Source organism: Leptosomus discolor, chromosome 6 (genome assembly GCF_034619465.1).
Source record: "Leptosomus discolor isolate bLepDis1 chromosome 6, bLepDis1.hap2, whole genome shotgun sequence".
Taxonomy (NCBI): Eukaryota; Metazoa; Chordata; class Aves; order Leptosomiformes; family Leptosomidae; genus Leptosomus; species Leptosomus discolor.
This window is the reverse complement of record NC_141396.1, coordinates 33579800-33600779: the sequence shown is the minus strand read 5'-3', so window position 1 is coordinate 33600779 and position 20980 is coordinate 33579800. Positions and strand designations below refer to the sequence as shown.

General features: G+C 42.6%; 1 protein-coding gene across 4 annotated transcripts in view; it reads left to right on the top strand.

The window, feature by feature from the left end:
* The window catches only part of ANK3 (ankyrin 3), a 204023-nt gene extending 188150 nt beyond the window's left edge, over positions 1 to 15873 (top strand). For 2 of the 4 annotated variants that reach the window (XM_086466594.1, XM_086466593.1), the window contains exons 42-43: positions 1359 to 1731; positions 15805 to 15873. In XM_086466594.1, the coding sequence (XP_086322720.1) occupies positions 1359 to 1731; positions 15805 to 15873 (442 nt within the window). Of the gene's footprint in view, positions 1 to 1358; positions 1732 to 5398; positions 5498 to 13733; positions 13818 to 13941; positions 14002 to 15804 lie in introns of all 4 variants that reach the window. The other 2 variants (XM_086466591.1, XM_086466592.1) reach the window with 2 other exon arrangements.
* The last annotated feature ends 5107 nt before the right edge of the window (positions 15874 to 20980 follow it).

The window sequence follows — 20980 nt, the reverse complement described above, 5'->3', positions numbered from 1 at the left end:
GAAGAGAGCAGACATATATGCTGTTTTCTTCCAGTACTCTCCCAAGCTCCACTTGCTTGCAGCATAATGACCTGCTGAGATGAATGCTTTCTACATATTTATCTTTAATGCATTTCTCTTGCATGAGCTTTTCCAGCCTCCCCTCGGATCTACTTAAGCTTTCAACATGCACAGTATGTGTTGCTGTGTTCAGCCTTACTGGTACCCACTGGGTGAAGAACTCCTGCGTGCCTTTGTTTTGAATGTGACTCCCATGATTACTAATTGAAGGAGCCAGGTCTGCATGAGCTGTAGATCAGCAGAGAATGATTATCTGCAGAGTGATCTTTTGTCTGTCAGCAGTTTACATCCTTTGCTGCTTTGACTCAGGATGTTTTAAGGTTCCAGGTAGCATTAGATACTCTCTTATTGAATCCAGTGGGAATTTGGCCATTGATTTCAGCAAACAGATTGCCTTTCAGGACTGTAAAGCACTTGGTCTACTACTGATGCAATTTCTGTTGTTAAGCAAGCGTTGTTATTCCACATTTTATAATGTGTTACATTAGTAAAACAGATCACTTCTAGAAGTAAAAGGGCTTCCTTAAGAAGATAATATATCCATTTCTAACTAGATGAATTCAATTTGGTATCTTTTATAAGAGTTTTTGCCAGCAAATAGCTATAGAATTTTCATGTGTACAATTGTAGTGCTTATCTGAAAGCAAGCGAAAATGCAAAAGACAGGAAAACTGTGCATCAGAAGTGCAGGTTAAACCTGTCTGTAGGTAGCCTGAGGCAAAATTTTGGTCAGCTTTCTATCTTGTAGTAACCTTCCTTGCCTTTGGCTTTGTGTATTATTGAAAGTCTGTACTGTCTTAAGGATTTATTTTCAGATACCAATATTTTTTAAAAAAGCATGCCTTATCTGGAGTACAGATATTGTAGTTTGGGGGAAAAATAGCGTAAACTATTTGGTCATTACTGGTAGTTGCACGGTACTGAATACTTTCATCACTTCCTTGTTTAGAGAGCAGGTTAAAAAATTAGTACCTTGAGGATTTATCTCATGATTATACAAGGGAAATGGTAGGTTTTGTTATTTTTCTTTCTCTTCCCCTTCCACCCACTCCCAAGTGGAAGGGGATTAATGTAAAACATTTGGCCTTGTTTCCAGTGTTCACCATATTCTTGTTGCTTCTGAAAAGATACCATGATGCAGAAGACAAGACTATTAAATAGACTGATGTTTGCAAGCTGAATTTAAAATTTTACTTTTCTCTTTCTGAAACGTATGTGCTAAGGATGAAGGCTCAGTGCTTTGCCCTTCTGCTTGTGATTTAAGCACTGAATGGCTGTCTATTCTTTATTTCTTGTAGTTCGGACCAATGTATTGTTACCTCATATGTCAAAGGAGAAGCAGGGAAGCCAGAAACAAATGGAAGCCTATCTGAATCCACAGCAGAGGCGAAAACTAAATCCTACATCCAGGAATCTTTAAACGATGTGGGAAAACAAAGTGAAAAAGAAGCGCTGAAAACAAAGCCCCAGATTTCAGCTGGTACTGATGAGCAAACATTATCATCAACAGCATATCAGAAATCTTTGGAAGAGACTAGCAAGCCAACAACAGAAGGCATCAAAACATCTGTGCCTATCAGTGTGAAGAAGATGAACTGGAGTACTTCAGAGGATGGCAAGCCAAGAACAAGCATCCAAGAGGAGGAGGGAGCAGTAATGTCTGAACAGAAGGTACAGTATGTCCTGTAATAATTGACTGTGTGAGGAGTCCCTATTGCTTGACATATTGCTTGACATAATTTTTAGTAAGAATTGTAATGTTGTTTGTGACAGGTTTGGGGTTTTTTTATCCTTCTTTATGCCTTTTCTATTTATTGCTAAATTTAGAAAACTGCAAGTTCATGGAAACATATATTCTGTGGTGTGAGTAGAATGAAGTGGAGCCGGGGCAGGCAGAGGAGCCAAGCAGGGCTGCATAATCCTCTGCCTGGCTGGCCCTGAGCCCTGGAAGAGGTTAGAGCAGCTTCTGGGACTGATGTCCCACATTTCTGGGGAACAGGCCCCTTTCCTGCCCTGATATACCACCTGTGCAAACAGTGCCAAACAGCTAAGCTGTCCTCCATCTGTTTCCAGTAAGGTCTTACCACTGGTTTCCACTCTTTTTGTGACATTGAAGTGAGCAAAGAGACATAGGGACTCTTCAGCCTCTATCCTGCTCCTTGTCCCCAACACTCCCTGCATTTTTTTTACTCTGTTAATTTGCAGAAAAATAAATTTTGGGTAACATTTAATCTCTTCCTTATGTTTTTTTATTTCGTGGCCTCGTTCATCCCAACCCCAAAGTGTATCCAGCCAAAAGGAATCAAAAGATTTCGAAATGTGTAAAGCACTTTTCAGGTGGTGGTTCTTGCTTCTTAAAATACTGCGAGGAGCTCACCTGCATTTCTGCCTTGCCCGGCTTGCACATCCTTCACTGCAGAACCTCAGTTATAAGTTGTTTTCTGATGATAAAGATTTTAATAGCTTTCTCAGTTGCTTATATTTATTTCCCAGAAGCTTGAGAGTAAAGTTGATTCAAAGAATGGCTTATAGCCCCATAGCTGCATGCATCTCACACCCCAGCAGTGGGAGGGTTGCCATGGAATAGACCACAGGGCAAGGCGGGGAAACAGGCTGAAAAAGGAGATTGCAGAGTATCTTCTACATTACGCTCGCTGCTGAGATTGTCTTTTTCTGGGCGTAATTCAGGAGGAGATTATAACTTCTGGAAGCGAGGTATTTCAGTAAAATTGCTTCTACATGATATAGCTTTTTTTTTTATTGTAGCACAATAAAAATGTTGGCTGTAGTGGGCTGCAATAAATCATTCAGGTTTAAATTAGTTCATTTTAAAGTAATCTTTCAATTATACAACCAAAAGTTCTTTTATTAGATGGTAACATAATCAGTCTCAGCAGCTATGCAGCATATGATTGTTATTTTATTAGTTTGTGACACAGTTGAAGCAGCGAAGATCTTTCCTAATGTTCACTCATTACTGAAACACTTAAAAAATGTGAGAGCCTTCTGTAAAGGCAGATGGCAGATTTCCTTTAGTCTCGGTAGGCTCTGGGGCAGACCTTGGGCTGATAGTATAATGCTCGGTTTAAATGCAGGGATAAGCATAGATGCACACTGTAACATGCTGAGGGTGTGCAACAGTGCTGCACTTCCCACTCTGGATTCCCGTCAGTGAGAAGATAAGTTGTCATCCACTTTTGAGTGGTCTTTACTTTTGGTTATCCCATCTGGGTTGGGAAGAAGGCATGCTTTGCTTATGCATGCTTTTTGCACTATTTTCGCTTTATTGGTAAAGGGTGACAATCTTATCTTCTAAATAACAACTCTTTTTATAGACATGATCTTTGAATAAACCGGTATCAGAAAATAATGTCATTTCTAAACATGAGTCTCTCACAAAGCCTGAATGGGTAACAAACTAGTGTTTGTTAGAATTACAGCAAGAATTGCTTCTAATATCTTGTTGATATTTCTTCAAGAATATCTTCTAATCTAATTTGAGGTTAATATTTTAATTACTAACACAGTCCAATTCATAGTGAGACACTGCATGTACTGTCATAAAACCAGAGAATTTCAATTGCAGTCTTTCTGCAAGACTTCCCTCAGAAACGCTCCATAAAGAGAAAAGTATGGAAGAAACAGATTTCTTTTTGTGGAAAGAAAAGGGGAACAAAATAAAATTACTTCCCAAAGTTTGAGATTTTTTCTATGGCCCATTGGGAAAGAGCTAAGAGGCAACAGTCATCCACCTGCAGGGTGAGGGCTGCGTCAGTGTTTTGGCACACAGTTTGCAACAAGAGATAATTGATGTTGGGCTGCTGCCTGGCGACGTGGATGAAGCAAATTGTTCCCCTCATCCTAAGTCCACATAAATACCCAAAAGTTTACAAGAGCAGTGTAGTGGCAGTATAGGCCATGTAGTTCTCTATGAATGCTCAAACATCAGATTCCAGTGATCTTTTTAAATGAGAGGAGCACAGCACAGTTGCTCTGTTATCCCAGAGAGGCTGATGTCTACCCACATGGTCAAGGTGACACATCCCAGTGTCAGAATTCCATCACAAATAATCCACTTGAAGCTGTTTATTAAAAGTATCTCTTCCTCCAAAACCTTTAAGCCCTCTGGGAATCTCCTCCTGCTTTTTGTTACTTCTTCAGGATAGGGTTGGATTGTAATTTTTTTATATATATATATTTGGCTAGTGTCAGATGACAGCAGGAGACTTTACATGCAGGTGAATACTGTCATTCCGTCCTGAATGCTTTTTGTTATATACTCCTTTTTCTCTTCCACCCACCTATACCTACTCTTACTTTAGACATCATTTTTGGGAAATGCTTCTTGTTTGGGGTGTCTTGGGCCAGATTCAAAAAGATGAACAGAAATACAGTTAGCAGTATCCACTAGTCATGACTTTAAAATCAGTTTGGGGCTGTCATTGAGTAATTAATAGAGAAAATTTTCCAATTTCTCTATTCAGAAAAAGGTTGGTTCAGCCAAACATCATGTGAGAAGGGCCTCTCATGTGTCCATCACACACATAGGTTTGAAGCTGTCTGTCGGACATGTGCATACAGGGCTGCTCAGCCCCAAAGCCATGGAGCATGGTTTCGGAGTTTAAAACACTGGGGCTGTCACAGGGTGCCCAGATGGAGCAGATGCCTGTGTGTGGCTGTGGTACCACCCAGCACCAACCCGAGACCAGCATCAGGCTGTTCCCCCTTGCCCTGAGCTGAGGTCTTCCAGTTCCCGTCTTAAAAAGTGCAGAATAATTGTACTTTATGCTACAGTTTTGCTACTTATAAGGAGGTAAATACTGAGCAGGAATGCCATTTACATGGAGAAGTTCTTCAAAATGCTTTTTTGTAACCTTTGTGGAGGTGCTCCACTGAATCTTTCTGTGTCACTGTTTTTTTGCTTTGTGAGGGAATTCATTTCACGTACCTTGTGAATCCGTACAATTTGCATGAAACATTAATTTTTGAGGAGAAAAAAGAAAGGAGTTATGTCAAGGTTTTTTTGTACACAAAATTTTTAAGAACTACGTAAGATTTAGAAATTCCACAGGTCAGATGCATTCCAAATACCATTTTCGAAGACTTAAGAGCTGCTGAGATATTCCATACCTGGTATACTTATCAAGCTACAGCATGCCAAGGAGTAAAAAGGCCTCCTCCCACAGTATACTTTAAGAGCAAAGCTGCGAGTCATTGTGTACATAATAGAGACAGGAAAAACACTGTCCATGATAACCTGTTTTCTTCTCCTAGTCCTGATCAGCATGTTCTGTCTTGCAAACGTGCTGTTCAAATGTACTAAAACTGCATTTGTTAGGAATGTAGTGACAGTGACAGTGAGATTGAGAGTGATTCGAGCTCGGATGAAGAGCAGAGAATTACAACAAGAGTTTATCGACGGCGATTGATTCTGAAGGTATTTTGTGATTTACATTCCCGAGGCAACGTTGGCATGGACATGGGTTTGGACTGCTGTGTCAGAATGTCGATTTTGGCATACTGGAGTCCCTCTGGAAGTGTGCTTTCCATTGCCAGTATCTATTTATAACCAAGTGCTAGGTGGCCTTTCCTTGCTTAACCCAGAGGCTTATGGTTGTCTTCTGCTGGAAAACAACTGTGCTGCATGGCATGTTGTGTCCTTCACCGCCACTGTTTTGCACGGCATCTTAAAGACTATAGCTAGACACAGTGTGTGGGTCTGATGTGGAGCAAAATGAATTGCAGACAGATATGGGTGACAATTTTTTCTTTTTTATTCTATTTTCTTAAATAATTCTAAAGTTAAAAAAATGCAGGAATGTGTATGAGCGGGATATAAGAGAGTATGAGCCAAGTACTCTGAAACTTGTGGTCCTAAGTGCTTAATGTGATCTGGAAAACCTCTTCAAAACAGCAGGTGATCCCAATTTAAAACCTACCAAAGTTAATAAGAGTCTTTGCATTGCCTTCAGTAGGCTTTATTTAGTATATTTACTTACAGATGGTCTTTATTTGCAGCACAAGATACTTTATATACTGATAACAATGGCATACTCATATAACTGATTGCATTTGCCCTCATGTTTTTTCTTGTATGGTCATATAGTGTGGCATTGTTTGCCTGCAGCACATAGCATAAGAAAATAATTCATCATCAGAAACCATTATGTTAATCTGTCTGTAACTTACAGGATTTATTAGATTCTTATTAGAAAATCATGTAGTCAAGCCATTAAAAAGACAGACAGCCATCATAGTGCTATTACAGCACTAGCTGAGTTTGCCTGAGACATAATTGTTACTTTAGGAGTGATTTCTGACACTCTGATTGCACATATCTGTATTGCTGTTATTTGCATGCTTTGTGGAGAAGAGTATGCATACAGGCACTGCACCTTTTATATAATGTGGACGGCAGATAGTCTGCTCTGCACAGCTACTGATCTGTCCAAGATAGAGACACTTTCGGAAAAGGCAGGATGACATTCCTGACTGTCTTCACCCTGCATTTCTTCACTATACCAGTCATGCTTCAGTTCAGGGCAAAGCAGGAATTGCAAAAATGAGCTCAGTAGAAGTGAATATTTTGTCCGATACCTCATCTTTACAGGCGGGACTTTCTGCCTTCCATGAAAGGCCTTGGGCAAGTCGGGGTATAACCCTTCATCAGTAATTCCCTCTGGAGATGACATGACTGGTCAGAAAAAGGACTGTGTTTTCTGTTTTTAAAAGGGGCAGACGGCCTGTGGGTGAATAACAGACCCTTGAACACTGTAAGAGTGTTTCTGGTAAGACATAAAGTATCCGTATGTTGAAATTTTTAAAGGCTGCGTAGTTGGCCTGTGGCAGAGGTCCCCCACCCAATCTATGTCTGCACTATTTTAGTGTCCACTGGTTTGGAGTCAGGAAATGTCAGAGTAGAAAAGAGAAAGTATGTAAAAGGCAGTCTTCACTTGCTTTCCAGGTACATCCACTGTGTTTAGAGAAAGGCATAGAAAATTGTTTTTAAATGTGGTGGTATAATTTGGGGTTGAGTTTTTAACTGAGCAAGCAGTGTATATAGTGGTGTAATCTGCAGCTAGTGCATATGCAGTCAAGAGGGTGTGCATGGTGAGTGGAGGTGGCTGAACCTGCTCCATTGGGAACGTGTCTGATTAGAGCTGTACATGCGGATTAGAGCTGTACCCGTCTCTTGATTAGAAAATACATGTGATACTTCCATCATTCACTGATGATTTATAGCTTCTTTTTTATCCCCCACTCTGCATCTCAAGACCAGCTTAGAACAAGAAACGTTTTTCAAAGTAGCAATCATCAAGTCTTTTAGAGAAAGAGTTCGATAGTGGAAACAACCATTTCAATAGGTGTCTTTTGATCAGGTAAAGTTCATGAAATGGTGGTCTGAAATGGAAGAATCGAGCTTTAACATTGGTAGGGATATGGACTTTAATTTCTGCACATTTCTGGGAGCAGTGGTTCAGTTTGGGTGAACTGAAATCACTGTGAGAGCATGCACAAGCTGAGGAACAGCTCCTCATTCAGGGAAGAGAGAGGTCTCAGGATATAGTGCTCAGAGGCGTGGAGCAACACTCTCAGCCTGCAGAGTAAAAATAACTCCTGTGTTTCTGCCATAGGGCCCTGAGCAGTTGATTTGGAGCAGTGGGCTCTCACCTGCCAGCACTTGGCAAGTGGATGCTGTGCTCAGCCCTGCAGCCCAGATGCCTCTCTCTGAGGCTCCCACTGAGCATGGCTGGCATCACTTCCATGGAGCAGTAGCCAGAGGGGAATTGGGCTCTCCTCCTACTCCTGTGTTTTGTGAGACTCCTGGCTAGCCAAATAGTTGTTAAGGGGCAATGCAGAGTAGGAGGCAGGAACATTTTGCCTCTGTCTCTCCCGTCCCCCAGGCAGCAAGCCTGCCACACACTGACGACGAAATGCCTCCGTGCTTTTCTGCAGTCATGCCTGGACCATGGGAGCACTTGTCCTATAGTGTCTTATGTTATGTTTACTTAGGACCCAGCCCTAGAAATCTTTGTTGAGTTTGCACTCTCTGGAATAAAAACTGTGTTGAACATCAGGAAAACCTGGGCACAGGCTTCATAGATTGACGGCAGTGCTGTGCCCGTGCTGTCAGCCCACTCTGCCGGCTTGTGCCAACAGCAGCAGTGGGGAGGGGGTGAGGGGGTGCTTGGAGCCTCTGCTGGGCAGAGCTGCACATGGGAGCTGCGTTGCTTTGCCATGGCATATGTTCATTACAGCCTGCATGGTGCATTAAAGCAACAGAGGTATTCATGTAGACTGCAGGGATAAAGTTTGGTAATGCCAAAACCCCTTGAGGATAAGTCGAGTCCTGTGGAAAAAAGGCTTTTGCTGTGTGTGCCTCAACAGCTACTGTCAGGGCCGAATTACTTCATTACCTTTGTTCTTCTTTGCCAGCTTGTTTTTCGTTTCAGTGCCATTCTGCATTATTGCTAACACTATTATTTCTGTTTAACTGCTACCTTAGTACTCTGTCCTGCCCCAAATATGGAGAAAGGCTTTTCTCTCCCCTGGAGGTATTTTCCCATCAGTCCGAGAGCTGAGTCCTGTCAAGTGTTCAGCACTCTCGAGCACATTCCCGTGGGATTTAGCACTTCAGAGGGCTGAGCCCATAAAACCAGACAAGCAAGGACTGATGCCCATTTCCACATGTAATAGGATCGTATTCTAACCTCAAGGTAGTGCAGATGTTTTTGTTTTTGCTTCCTTTCCCCTCTTCTGTTCACATGGCGGATTGATCGGATGGGGCATTGCAAAAGAAACAGGTTTTTATGGTAGTGCAGGAATGCAAGCAGTTAGCACACAAGGGAAAAATAAGTGCTGCTACAATGTGCACATTCAGAGCCTGATCCAAAGCTCCTTTTTTTCGGTCATGACAGAAATCAGTGTCTAATTTTTTGTGCTTTTTTCAGAGGCTGTTAAATCTTTCATGGGTACAAATTTTTGGCAAAAACTGTTCAGTAAGATTCTTGCCAAAAGGTTTATGGTAGAATTTTGTAATGGAAAATAAAATAGATTTCTAAGCAGGGGTTATTCAAATCTGATGTCATTTGGTCTCTTGTACTTTTGTTATTTCTTGCCAATTTTTATTAAAGACTTATTTGTCTCTTTCAATGCATTTTGCCCATGAAACACTCCATTACTGATTGCGGAGGGTTTGGTTCAGCCTGCACTGGAGGAATGGCATGGGACCCTGAGCAGCAGTTGGCCAAAACTAGAACCAGCGGCTTTCATGATCTTACTATTCAGAGGAAACTTATTTATGGAAAGTGAAAATGTGGCCATCCTGTAGGTGAGAAGAATTAAGGGCCTGTGCCCCACATAAGACACATGGGAAGTATCACTGCAGTCCCTGCCATGCTGCGAGAGCTGCAGAATTGCTCTGCTCTGTAAGTGCCCTCACCCTGTCTTGCCCCAGGAGGGACTGGCAGGGTCAGAGCTGCTGACCTCAGTAAGATAACAGAGGTAAATTAAAACACAGACTACAAATGCTGTTATAAGGTCTGTTCATCATGTTGTCCTCCATGCAACAAGCAACAGACCTACGACCCAGCTCCCAGTACTGGACTTGACTCTGCCTCATTTGCGACACCATTTCCTTTCAGGTCTCTTTGGCTTGCCTGTTGGTTTGTTGGGGTTTTTTCCCCCCTATGGCTTTAGCAATACATCTGCAAACAAGCAAGTACAGACTCAGCACAGGCAGAGGGTCGTGGCATCTGATTAACAAGGTCTCCCTGAGTAGGCAGAACTCACTAATGAAAATGACCTTAATGAAAGATGTTTGTTCCTACTGCCACTACCACAGAGGCTTGAGACCCCAAGGAGACCGAGGCGCAGCTGCTGTTTATGCATTACAAGAATGTGATCTTGAGACTGAAAGGATTATGTCTTGATGGTGACTTAGGTCAGTAAGGGAAGAGGGCTGAGTGGTCTGTACAGCTCCTGTTCCCACTGCAGCATTGCCTCTTGTCTTTGGCAAAATTAAGTGTTTAGGATCTTTCCATCTTGCTTGTTTCCGTCTGCTTTTAAATTCCTTTTTATCTGTCCGGGTAAGAGACATCCAGCCGTACCTTTTTTCTCCACTGTTACAATGCTAGTTATATACAAGGAATAAAAGGGACTATTATCCCTCTAGTAACAAAACAAACATGAAAGAAAACCAAAGCTCTGACAAATCTGCAGTGAACTTTGGCACAATACTGCAGCGCCAACTGTATAACTCCATTTATCTGTAGGTCCCTGGGAACACCCATAATCTGCAAATAACTGTTAAGAAAATCAGTGGAGCTGGCGGAGGACTTTGAGGAAGCTGCTCTTTGCTTCTCCTGCCCTGGAGAGCAGCAGAGAAAGGATACCAGCTGGTTTTGGCAGGACTACACTGCAGCGAGCAGGGTGACATTAAAGCACTCTGCTTTGCAAAGCTTCCTGGCGTGTTCTGGGGCTGAGGCTTGCAGACTGCAGCCTTTGTATGATTTAGTCCCAGGGATATAACGAAGCTTCCAGTAATCACAGTATTAAGTTTTCTCCCTGCCTTTCTAAAGCTCTTGGTATTGTGACTGTGATTTCGACTGGTCAAGGGTAAAATGAAGCCCACATAAGTATGGTGCAGCAGACAGAATTTTATTCTTTAGCTGTGACACAGATGCACCAGCTTTGTGTTTAAAAACAGCTTTTGTTGACAAGGTCATCTAATGTGCCATTCTAACCCAAAGCTGGTTTGAGAACTGACAAGTAAAACTGCCACTGGGTAAGCGTTGTTTTTTTCCTAGCAAACATTCGTCTTTATAACTGCATAGGATTAGAAACATCAAGAAATCAGATCTACCTCCTGCCAATTGCGAGCCCTCCTGCAATTTGTTTAACTACCCACCAGCAAGAGAAAGCTGGATTTCATGTGTGCTCACTACTGAGTATTTACAGCATGTATCTTTAAACTGTGCTTAAAGTGGCATATATCTAATTAAAAACCAAGATTTGCCATACCTTTAAAACTGCATTTTCTACCAAGAGGCATCTTTCAGTGCATCAATGCTTTTTTCATTTTAAAGCTGAACACAGTGATTCTCAATAACTTGTTTTAAGGAATAACCTTGCTGATAGCAGCAGTAAGGAGTCAAAGGACCAGTACGTGGAAGCAGTATTGGTGTGCCAGGTAGTCTGGTGACCCTGCTACTTGCCATGTTGTTTTATTTCTGTTTTTCATGGGTTTTATTGTAGTGGCTTTGGAGTTCCTATTCATGAGAGGAAACCTCTCTCTGCTCCATGGGGTGGGAGGGACGTCTGAGACAGGGTTCCCTCTGTCCCTTAGGGCACCGTGCGGGAGTCCCCTGGGGAGTCTTTGAGCCCACAGGTGGAAGGCCAGGGAAAAAACTGTGCAGCTAGTTGCCCATCTGCTATGCTACTGATTAAAGTATTAAGTCTCCAGAATCAGTATTTCCCCCCATTTCGTTGTGGCTAGGAAACCCCACAGGTTTCGGTTCCCAAAACCTTTACCCAGCCATCGCCCCCCTGCCGCAGCAGCAGCAGTCCCCATGCCGTTCTCGTTTCTGCTGTCTCACTCATGAGAAAGAAAGGAGCAAGCTGCCGATGTTGGGCCCCTGCTTGGCGGGGGGCCAGCCTGTTCCTTCCCTCCTCCTGCACATAGCCTGATTGTCAGTGCTTAGGCCGGTATATGATTTCTCCTTCCTGTGACCCCTCAGCAGAGTCCTTCTGGGGAATGAATTGTATGGGCCCAGCCAAGGCTCCATGTGGAGGCTTCAGCAGCCATTTGTTCTGCCATGCTTCTTGTAGGGATGCAACCGTTCCCAGGCCTGGGGACTTCAGCTAGGTCCCTTCAGTCCCAGGTGTATGTCAGATGCAGGAGCTTGTCCTTACATCCCTACGCAATGACATCCGCCTGGCTTGGAGCCTGCCCTTCTCTTGGTGATGCTTCCTGAAGCATCAAAGTTCAACGAGTTCTACAGTTTATATATAGGCTGTGAAAGCGTGGGGAAAAAGACATGTAAAATGTCCGAAATGGTTTAATTACTTAATTATCAAGCAATGATTTCGATAGGGCTTTCAATATGAAATAAGTAAAAATTCTTTGCTTCTTAATAATGACAAATGCTGAGCGGGGGCTCGGTTAGCAGCAGCGCTGCGCGCTGCTCTTCAGTACCCCCTCTGGCTTCTGCCTGCGGCAGTCCTGTAAAGTGAGGAAAACAGAACAGCTTGGCTATAGAAAAGACCATAAATGGCTCGTAAACAAAAGGGAAGGTTTATTTGGTTTAGAGGTTAGAAATAGCATACAAAGCTACTGTTATAATGTACCTATTGAAAAAGCTGTGTTTGTAGGGAAAACAATTAAAAGAATAAACATGGCATCACTGTATTTCTTCATTATGGAGCAGTGCCAGGAGCTTATGTAGACAACTGTGTAGTGTATAGACCACAGAAAACAGGAATTATATTTGCCCTGTGCTGCTTAATACGCATTATGCAAGCTTGATGTTGAGCTGTAATAATCTCATTTCAAATATTATTTTGTTGTTAATATTGACACAACGTTTTATACAATGTTTCTTTCTGCTTCCTCCCTCTAGTTGCCGGGTTTTTTCCATAGTGGGTTGAACGTGAGAGGGGCAGAAAAGTTTAAAGGATTTTGTTTGTTTAAAGAGTTATTCATTTATGTGTGGAAATTTTTCATACGTGGGCCAAGCTACATTATGATTATATTTGTTTTATTTATATGAAATAAATAAGCACAGACAATGGATGTTTTTGAAGCATCAAACGCAGCGCTTGCTTTAGCACCCAGGTTTGGAATCACGACTTTGAGGTAAAGTTGTCAAAGCTTCTTCTGGAACATAAGTTCATACCTGCCAGCTTGCCTTAGACTCTAAAATAATGTCATTTATAATTTGAGCAATAATTCTTGTAGTGGTATTAAGTCATTAGCATAGCAGTTAGGAGACTGCTTTTACATTTATTTATGCCAGTCCTGTAAATTGTTGGTACTACAAGAAGAGGTGGCTGGAGTGCTGCCGATCTCAGTAAGTCATGCACCAGGCTGCCGAGGCTCCTCGGCAGGTCAGCAGGCATTACCGTGCAAGGAAAAATGTCATGTAAGATACCTTTCTCTGTTTTGTAAATGCTGAGAAGTCTTGTCTTTTGTGTGTGTGTTTAAAATCTTGTGTTTAGGAAGCTATAGGCAGAGCTGTCTTTTTAAATCCCAAATTTCTCCCACCTTATTTGGTGTTAGACCATGTTTCTGTGTGTGTTGGGCTCTGAGAAGCTGTGAAAAGCTAATGGATGTCTGTTTAGAGATTGTATCATCATGAATTTGTGCCTCCATCTCATAGGACTCAGACTGACCACAAGATAATTTGTTACCCAGAGAACTTCATGTCATGAATTAGTTAATAAGAGTAATGTACTAGAAGCTCCCTGCAGGCTTTAAGGACACGTTCTGTAGAATAAATGCTCAGTTATTGGCATGCTAAATGAGCAAGGCTTTCATACTATTTGTGTGACATAAAGCAAACTGTTACATAAAGTTGAAGCTAGCATGTGCTCATTGCTTGGATTGGTGTGGAAATATGTGTGGGTTTGGCAGAATATAGGCTATATTGCTAATCTTATAACACGTTCTTTAGGGTGAGGAAGCAAAAAACATTCCTGGTGAATCTATAACAGAGGAACAGTTTACCGATGAAGAAGGCAACGTCGTCACGAGAAAAGTAATCATGAATTACATCACTGCTTTGAGTCTTTGCATTCAAGTAACTTCTTTTAACATACTTTCTCCCTTTATAATCTAGGAGAAAAAAAAAATCGATACTTTTCATGTGTTGCTTCCCACAGATCACCCGGAAGGTAGTAAGACGCGTTGTTATCCCCCATGAGAGGAAAGTTGGTGAAATGGTAATGGCACGGGGACTACCAGGAAATAACAGTAGACACAGAGGGTTGTGTTGACTGCTAGAAAGTGCTGCTAAAGGGCTAGAGGTTTGCATTTAACAAGAAGCCTTGGCAAAGTGCGGTGCTTGCGGTTATTGACAAGTTGTGCATTTGGGTAATGGGGCAGGGCACTCTCTCTATGCTGTGTGCGGGCAGGGGCTGTGTCAAGGGGGGCCTGGCTGAATTCTGTCGGCACAGAAGCATTAAGGTCTGCTTCTGTGTAACAGGCAGCAGGCTTGGTTTGGGGCCTGTTTTGTGCTGTCAGGACAAGCCCTATCTATGGGTTTGGTTAAGCCCTTGCAGAATTTGTGCCTTACACTCGTAGGTGCTGGGTGTTGCTTTTTCACCAGACCAAAGGAATGAGCTGTAGTCTGGCCCACACCAGCCTCTTGCTCACCTGTGTAATACCCCTGTGCCTAGTGACTGGGGGTTTGCAGGATTCAGGGGAACGTGAGCATACCCAAGCAATGGTATCCTTTACAAGCAAGCATCAAGACAGGATTCTGTCCCTAGCAATTAAAATCAGAAGCCCTTCTGCAGGGCCGGACTGTGCCCAGCTTCAGCACCCTTAAAAAGAAAGGAGGGCAGTGGGAAGGGCAGGGGGCTCCAGGGGTGTGAGCAGGCATGGGCAAGCTGTGCCTAGAGCTGTCCTCTGTCCCAAAGAGGCCTTGGGGGCAAGGGCAGCACCTCTGGAGGCAAATGGCTTCAGAGGAGCTCATGCCTTGTTCCCTAGTGCATGGCCCTGGGAGGTCTTTGCTCCAGTTAAGTTGTCATTGGGGTTAATGGAATTTTTGTCTGAGTGAAAACAGATTCAGAAACAAAGATAACAAATACTCTTTATCTGCTGGCAGTAAAAAAAAAAAAAAAGAGAGAGAGAAAAAAGGGGGGGGCCACAACACAGAAGTAGCAGAGTTGAAACAAACGTACTGCCATCCCCTCTTTCATAGTCCTTTATTAGGGAAAAAAGTAAATCCTGCCTAGCAAAGGGGAAACATTTTCAATTTGTTGCACAAGATTAGATTAGTCGGGAACGACAAATAGTTACAAATACATCAATGCAGATCACCCGAAGGGTAAATTCTGCCAATAACCGCCCATAAACAGATGCCTTGCTCTGATGTGAATGAGGCTTGTGATTACTGGAGTATTTATTTTTAGATTATTATTGAGCTACTTTTAATGAGCAAAGATTAACTTTATTTTGGGGTTTGCTGTTTTAAAGACATTGAAACCTGCACTGCTTGTCACTGTGATTGGTTTTACTTCTGCACTGCTTCAGTGGTATTTTTTGCTGGCTTTCTTCCTCCTCCCTTTATTCCATTACTAACCTGTTCACTTTAAAGCACAGACATTGTGAAACATGGTAACAGCAGCCATGGCCTATGCTGTTGGAAAAGTCCGCCAATCCCAGCTGACCCGGGAGGCCAGTTGGGAAAGGTGGTTTTCCTTGACGGTGGCTCTGAATCCCGCTGCAGCTGATGGCAGGGGCTCTGCTGAGGGTTGCCCGTTGGGCATTCCAGCCCAGGGGTCGTGCTGAAATTGTAGACCTCTGTTTTCTACTCAAAGATGATATTTCAGGCCTGTGCTTTTGCAGCTCAGCAGAGTGAATACGTAGAGTGTGTGTATCTTTGAGATTAAGTGTTAGTGTGATTTAACTGCTTCGTACTTATCCTGTTACAGCAAAATGTGGAGCCTGTTTTGGAAGCAGGTCTATAATTGCGAGCACTCTCTGCAGGCTATGTTAATGTTTATACTTTTCCTTTAAAGCAGGGAGAAGCTTATAAGGTTAAGACAAAGAAAGAAGTCAGACACGTGGAGAAGAAAAGTTACTCGTGAAAGCTGAAAGCCAGCCACTGAATGGTCAGTGTGATTGATTTTCTTCCATTGCTAAAGCCTTTTGCAAGCACAGCACTGTGCAGCATGGGGGCTAGCACCTGGGCTGCACAGCAGCTTACCTTTGCTACCTTGACATTGCTTTAGAGCTGCAAAGCTGAATAGATGGCCCTTTGTCTTGTAAGCAGAAAATGACCTTGGGTTCCTGTATAGAAACTGAGCTTTGCTTGAACGCAGAGCAAAGCAATACTGAGGCATGTGTAAGATTTTGATGAGTTCTACGAAGTCTAGTGTTTGTAATCCGTGGAACTTTCTACTCTTAAAAGTCAACTTAAACACAAATAGTGAAAGGCCTGCACACAAGTAAATCTGTTGGGAGTGGAAGGCTTCTTCCGCTGTCAGGCATGTGATCAAGTCAAAGTCCTTGTAAGAGCCAGTGAAGTGTCTCTGTTTGCCAACAGATAATCCTTACCAACTGTTTCTTGTGAATTGTGTTGATCCAGCCTTAATGATTGTAACAAAACAGCAGCTGATAGTGTAAGGGCTTCCAAACTAAAACCAAATGCACAGACCAAGACATCCATGCAAGGGCTCTGTAATGGCATGCCAGAGCACCATGAAGCCAAAGGCTGCTTTGTCTCGATCTCATAGCTATAGTCACACAGCAAATGTGCCTGTAAATATGGGAGGAGCCAGTCTGTGTTGTAACAATATTGGTCAGTCAGTCACGGCTTCAAGTGCGTATATTTGCCATGTTCACGTCTTTTTTTTTCCACTCAGAACTTTTCTTAGTTTTGGTGGGTTTTAGGAATTGAGCAGAGGAAGAGTTTATCAAGGGCAAATCTATGTGTTATCCTTTTCCTATACATCTGGTATAAGATTGACTGTAGGATTTAAGAACAGGATAAATAGGACCTGAAAAACATACAGGATAGTAATGTGTAGGTAAAGGACAGAGGCAGAGTCTCTCCTGAGCCACTAGTCCCTTCTACTGCAGTGGAAGGTAGGCCCTATAGCCACCTGGCTGTATGGGTTTTCTGTGCAGGTGAGTTGTTGTGCCATCTGAGACCAGCAGCACTCGGTGTGTGGGATCTAGCTGAGGGCTTTATGGGATCAAGCCCTAAGGAGTGAGCTCTGCAAGGTGACTGGCATGCTTTCAGCGTTTGGTGAGCACCTACTGCATCCACCTAGCACAACTGCTTTCCTGCTTTTATTGAGAGCCCTCCCATGTGTGCTAATAGAATAATACCACTTCTCGTGGCTTGCTGCTCAACATACCCATAAAATATTTAATATTTTGAAAAAGGAGGTGATTCTTTTGACATGCCTTTCTCCCTCATGGAGCTCAAGGATATGGAAGGAAAGCAAGTTAAAGGGGTGTCACTGCTTGTATGAAATTGTGTCCTTTGTAGGCCCCCATGCTTCTCCACTGTCAATCTGCAGGGGGAAACCAATGGAAATTTGTGAATCGAAGGCACTGAAGGCAAAATGGGGCATTGAACCCTTTAAGCATTGCCGACAAAGAGCCTGCCGGCATACAAGCATGATGCAACCCACACTGGGGATAAGGGAGAAGTATTTAATTTTAAAATAAAATGGCATTAATAAGGCAGTCCTTGCCTAATGTATGAAACATATTCTGACCTTCAGAAAGCCACAGTCTGAGTTCCTCAGAACTAGAATTGCTGATACATTTCTCTTGTTGTGATTTCCAGTAGGCAACTCTTCCATGCTAGAGCCCCTGAGGAACTCGGAGAGTCTTCTGTAGATAATAATCCTTTGCTCAGGGGGGAACTTTATCCTGTAAGGTGAATCTCCGTGGTCCAGACTTTGATATGATAAGCATGACCAAATGCGCATTAAGTAATTGTAAGCCTAGACAAGAATCTATCGAAAACATTTAAATGCAGAAGTGGATGTATTTGCACAGACAGGGGGATTCTAATAGAAAACCAGTTTGATTCTTGATCACAAAAGATAAACCATCCTCTTTGGGAGGCAGAGGTGTTGCTTTTCCTTTGAATGTTTGGAAAAAAAAAAATCACAATGTTAGCTAGATTTTGCTGTAAAAATATCTTTGTCACCATTGCAAATAAACGCGTTGTGAAATATAAGTTGAAAGGAAAAGCCAGAACTTTTGCATGCAATTCTGCAGGACGGCACTGTGCGAGCCGGTGTGACTGTTGCCACGCAAGTAGGCGGCAGGGTGGATTTATGACAGCCATAGATGTGGGCAAGGACAGATTGTTTTAGCAAAGGAGAGTGTGAGCACTCCTGAGCAATGCGCGTGGACCTGTGACCTGATCAGTAAACAGGCATGTCCACACTAGCCCAAGTCCCACAGGCGCTGGCTGCACAAGCCACGCTCCTAAACAGCTTCCCTGTGCCGAGGTGCTGGGGAGCCCGCAGGCCCTCCAGCTCCCACTCACCGGTGTGCCCGTGTTTCTGCTTCCTGCCTCCATGCTGCGGGACATCTCTGTGGTTACAAACGTCGATGTAACAAACTTGCTATCCTTAAGTTGTATGGCTGCATGTCTGTTTTTGGATGGGTGAGAGAGCAGGAGCTGGACCCTGTCTCCTCGATGCCACTCATGCAAACCAAAGGGGAGATGGATGGGGCTGCTTTTCTTCCTCACTTTGTACTTCACCAGGCTCCTAAAGGCTGGACTCTGCACTCCTGGCTCTCCCGGTCACATTCCCCGAGTGACTGGCAGAGGCAGATGTGCAAGGAGCACAGGTTTTCCACTGCTGTGGGGATGCTTGCACAAAATAAACAAAAACGTGCTGTGAAAGCAGCTGCTCTCTCCTTCTGGAGGTGATGCTATTTCTTCTGCTATTGAGAGTACCTGTTCCTTGTCGTTGTTGGATCTGGCGAGCTGGTACTTTGTCTGATGAAATGTAGCGTGTTGCGAACTTGTCTGTAAATCAGTTCATGAGCAGTGTGGGCATCTGCAGCTGTGTCTTCCCTTCATGCTGGGAGCTCAGCGAATGTCATAACCTACCTAGAAAGTGTGTGATTTATCCTACTGCAGAATGCCATAATGCCAATTAGAACTTTTCTCTTTAGGCACGCAATTGATTCTAATGAGATACTCTGAAATGATTTGTGCTGTCTTCTCTTTCCATAGGTCTGTGTGCTTTTACTGCCAGTATTCTAGAGGGACACTCACGGAAGAAAAAATCAACAGGAATTAAACATTCACCTATAAAAGTGTGCGTGTGTTTGCTGCTTCCACACATTAACCGCATGGGTTTTATGCAAAAACAAACAAACAAACAAAAAAACAAAACAAAAAAACCCCAAAAAAATAATTTAGCATGAGCCAATTTACAGAGCATGGAAATTCACATTCATTCACAGGACTGGAGGGTGCGCAGTTACCAATGCAGTGTATATACAAGATGCCATGCTGTTAGCAGCTTCTTTCAAGCAGTTTGATGTCATCTCAAAAGAAATAAATTCCTGTGGCCAGAGGGAATGTATGAAGACAAAATGGTTAAACCATGGAAAGACACTAAAACTACTAAAATCCACAACAGCTCGCCTTATTTTTCTTGGACCCAAACTGTCAGGGTATAAAACACTATTTGTTTCTTTTTTAAACATCAATAATTTTGCTGTAAATAAATAACACTGTATAAATTCTAACAAAATAGAATAAATGTTGATAAGGCACTGCCTTTTTGATCACAAACAGAATATTGCAAATGCATTGAGCAGGCTAGGTGTCTCAAATGGCTGCACCTACAGGGATATTCTGGGTGTAGCTTCACAGATTCTTGTATATTAGCAATTATAATGTTTGTATATGCAAAAATGCTAGCTTGATTTTAAAAAAATCTTTAAAATCTGCTGCAAATTTAAATGATTCCCAAAATGAGGAATTCTGTAGTTCTGTGAAAATTTTTCTTCAGAGTACTAATATTTTGATGCATGTGTTTCACCTTATTTTGATTAAATCTTTTCCAGTTTTGCAAACACTATACTGCAACATGAAAAACAAGATTTTATCTGTAAACACAAAGCCCTTCATCTAATATTTGTTGCTGTTGCCAATTTTTCAATGAAATGACCTAAAACCCATAACATATACAGTAGTTGCATTATGGGGAGGGGGGTGCTATCTGTTCTCGCTTTATAATGGGGGTAATGCTTGCAGCTTTAGAAGTGGGTTGGTGCTCTAAGGAGCACAAGTTTGGGATATTTTTAAATGAACTGAAGAGAAATTATTAGCTAATAGACTGGCAGCACGCTGTAAAATTATTACTGTATTGTGTACTGGCTATAAGATGTAGAATCTTTCAGTAAGCCAATCATCTGTAATCATCCTAGCAGTGTAATATTAGGTTGTTAAGGCTGCTGTGTTTTAAAGGGCATTTTTATTTGGGTTTTGGTGAAATACTTTAATTTGTTGATTATATTCATATGGAAACAGCATTCATTGATAATAGCTCTAATTACATATGTATGAAAACAACAAACACTGGATGATCTAGTTGATTATTTAAGCATAAAATAAATTGTGTTAAAACTCTTGGATAACGTGTATTTGGCAGTGTTCTTGTACCCTATAGACACTGGCTTTGCAAGGCTAGCCATTAACCACCCCTGGCTTTTTTGTTCTTTTCCTCTTGGTTTCTTTTGTCTCATCCACCTCCTTGCCTTCCCAATGTGACAGGCCATCACTTGGCAGGCTGTCCCCAGGTGGGGGGAGCACAGCAGCCAGCACATTCTCAGCAAAGCTAAGGAAACCCACCTCCGTGGGACCTAGGAGACCTCCTCGGGCGTGGGGAAAGGACCTGTGCAACGGGGGCATGCACAGCCTCTTCTCCAACACGTTAACTCTGCACCTCCTTTAATTTCTTTTGCCCCATTGAGAACCAGGAAAAGCAGTACCAAAAGCAGTTTTGTTCCCAGCATGTATCATTGAGATCAATAACCAGCTCTCTGCAGATGATGTAAATAAAGTGTACATCTCCTGTACATTGCCTGCATTTCCTGTATCTTACAGGTGATGGACCACTATATATATATAATGTTGCCAAAACAAAGTTTCCTAGGCAGCACCAGTACAGGCTCACTGCTCTGGACTGCAGGCTTCTGCTCAGG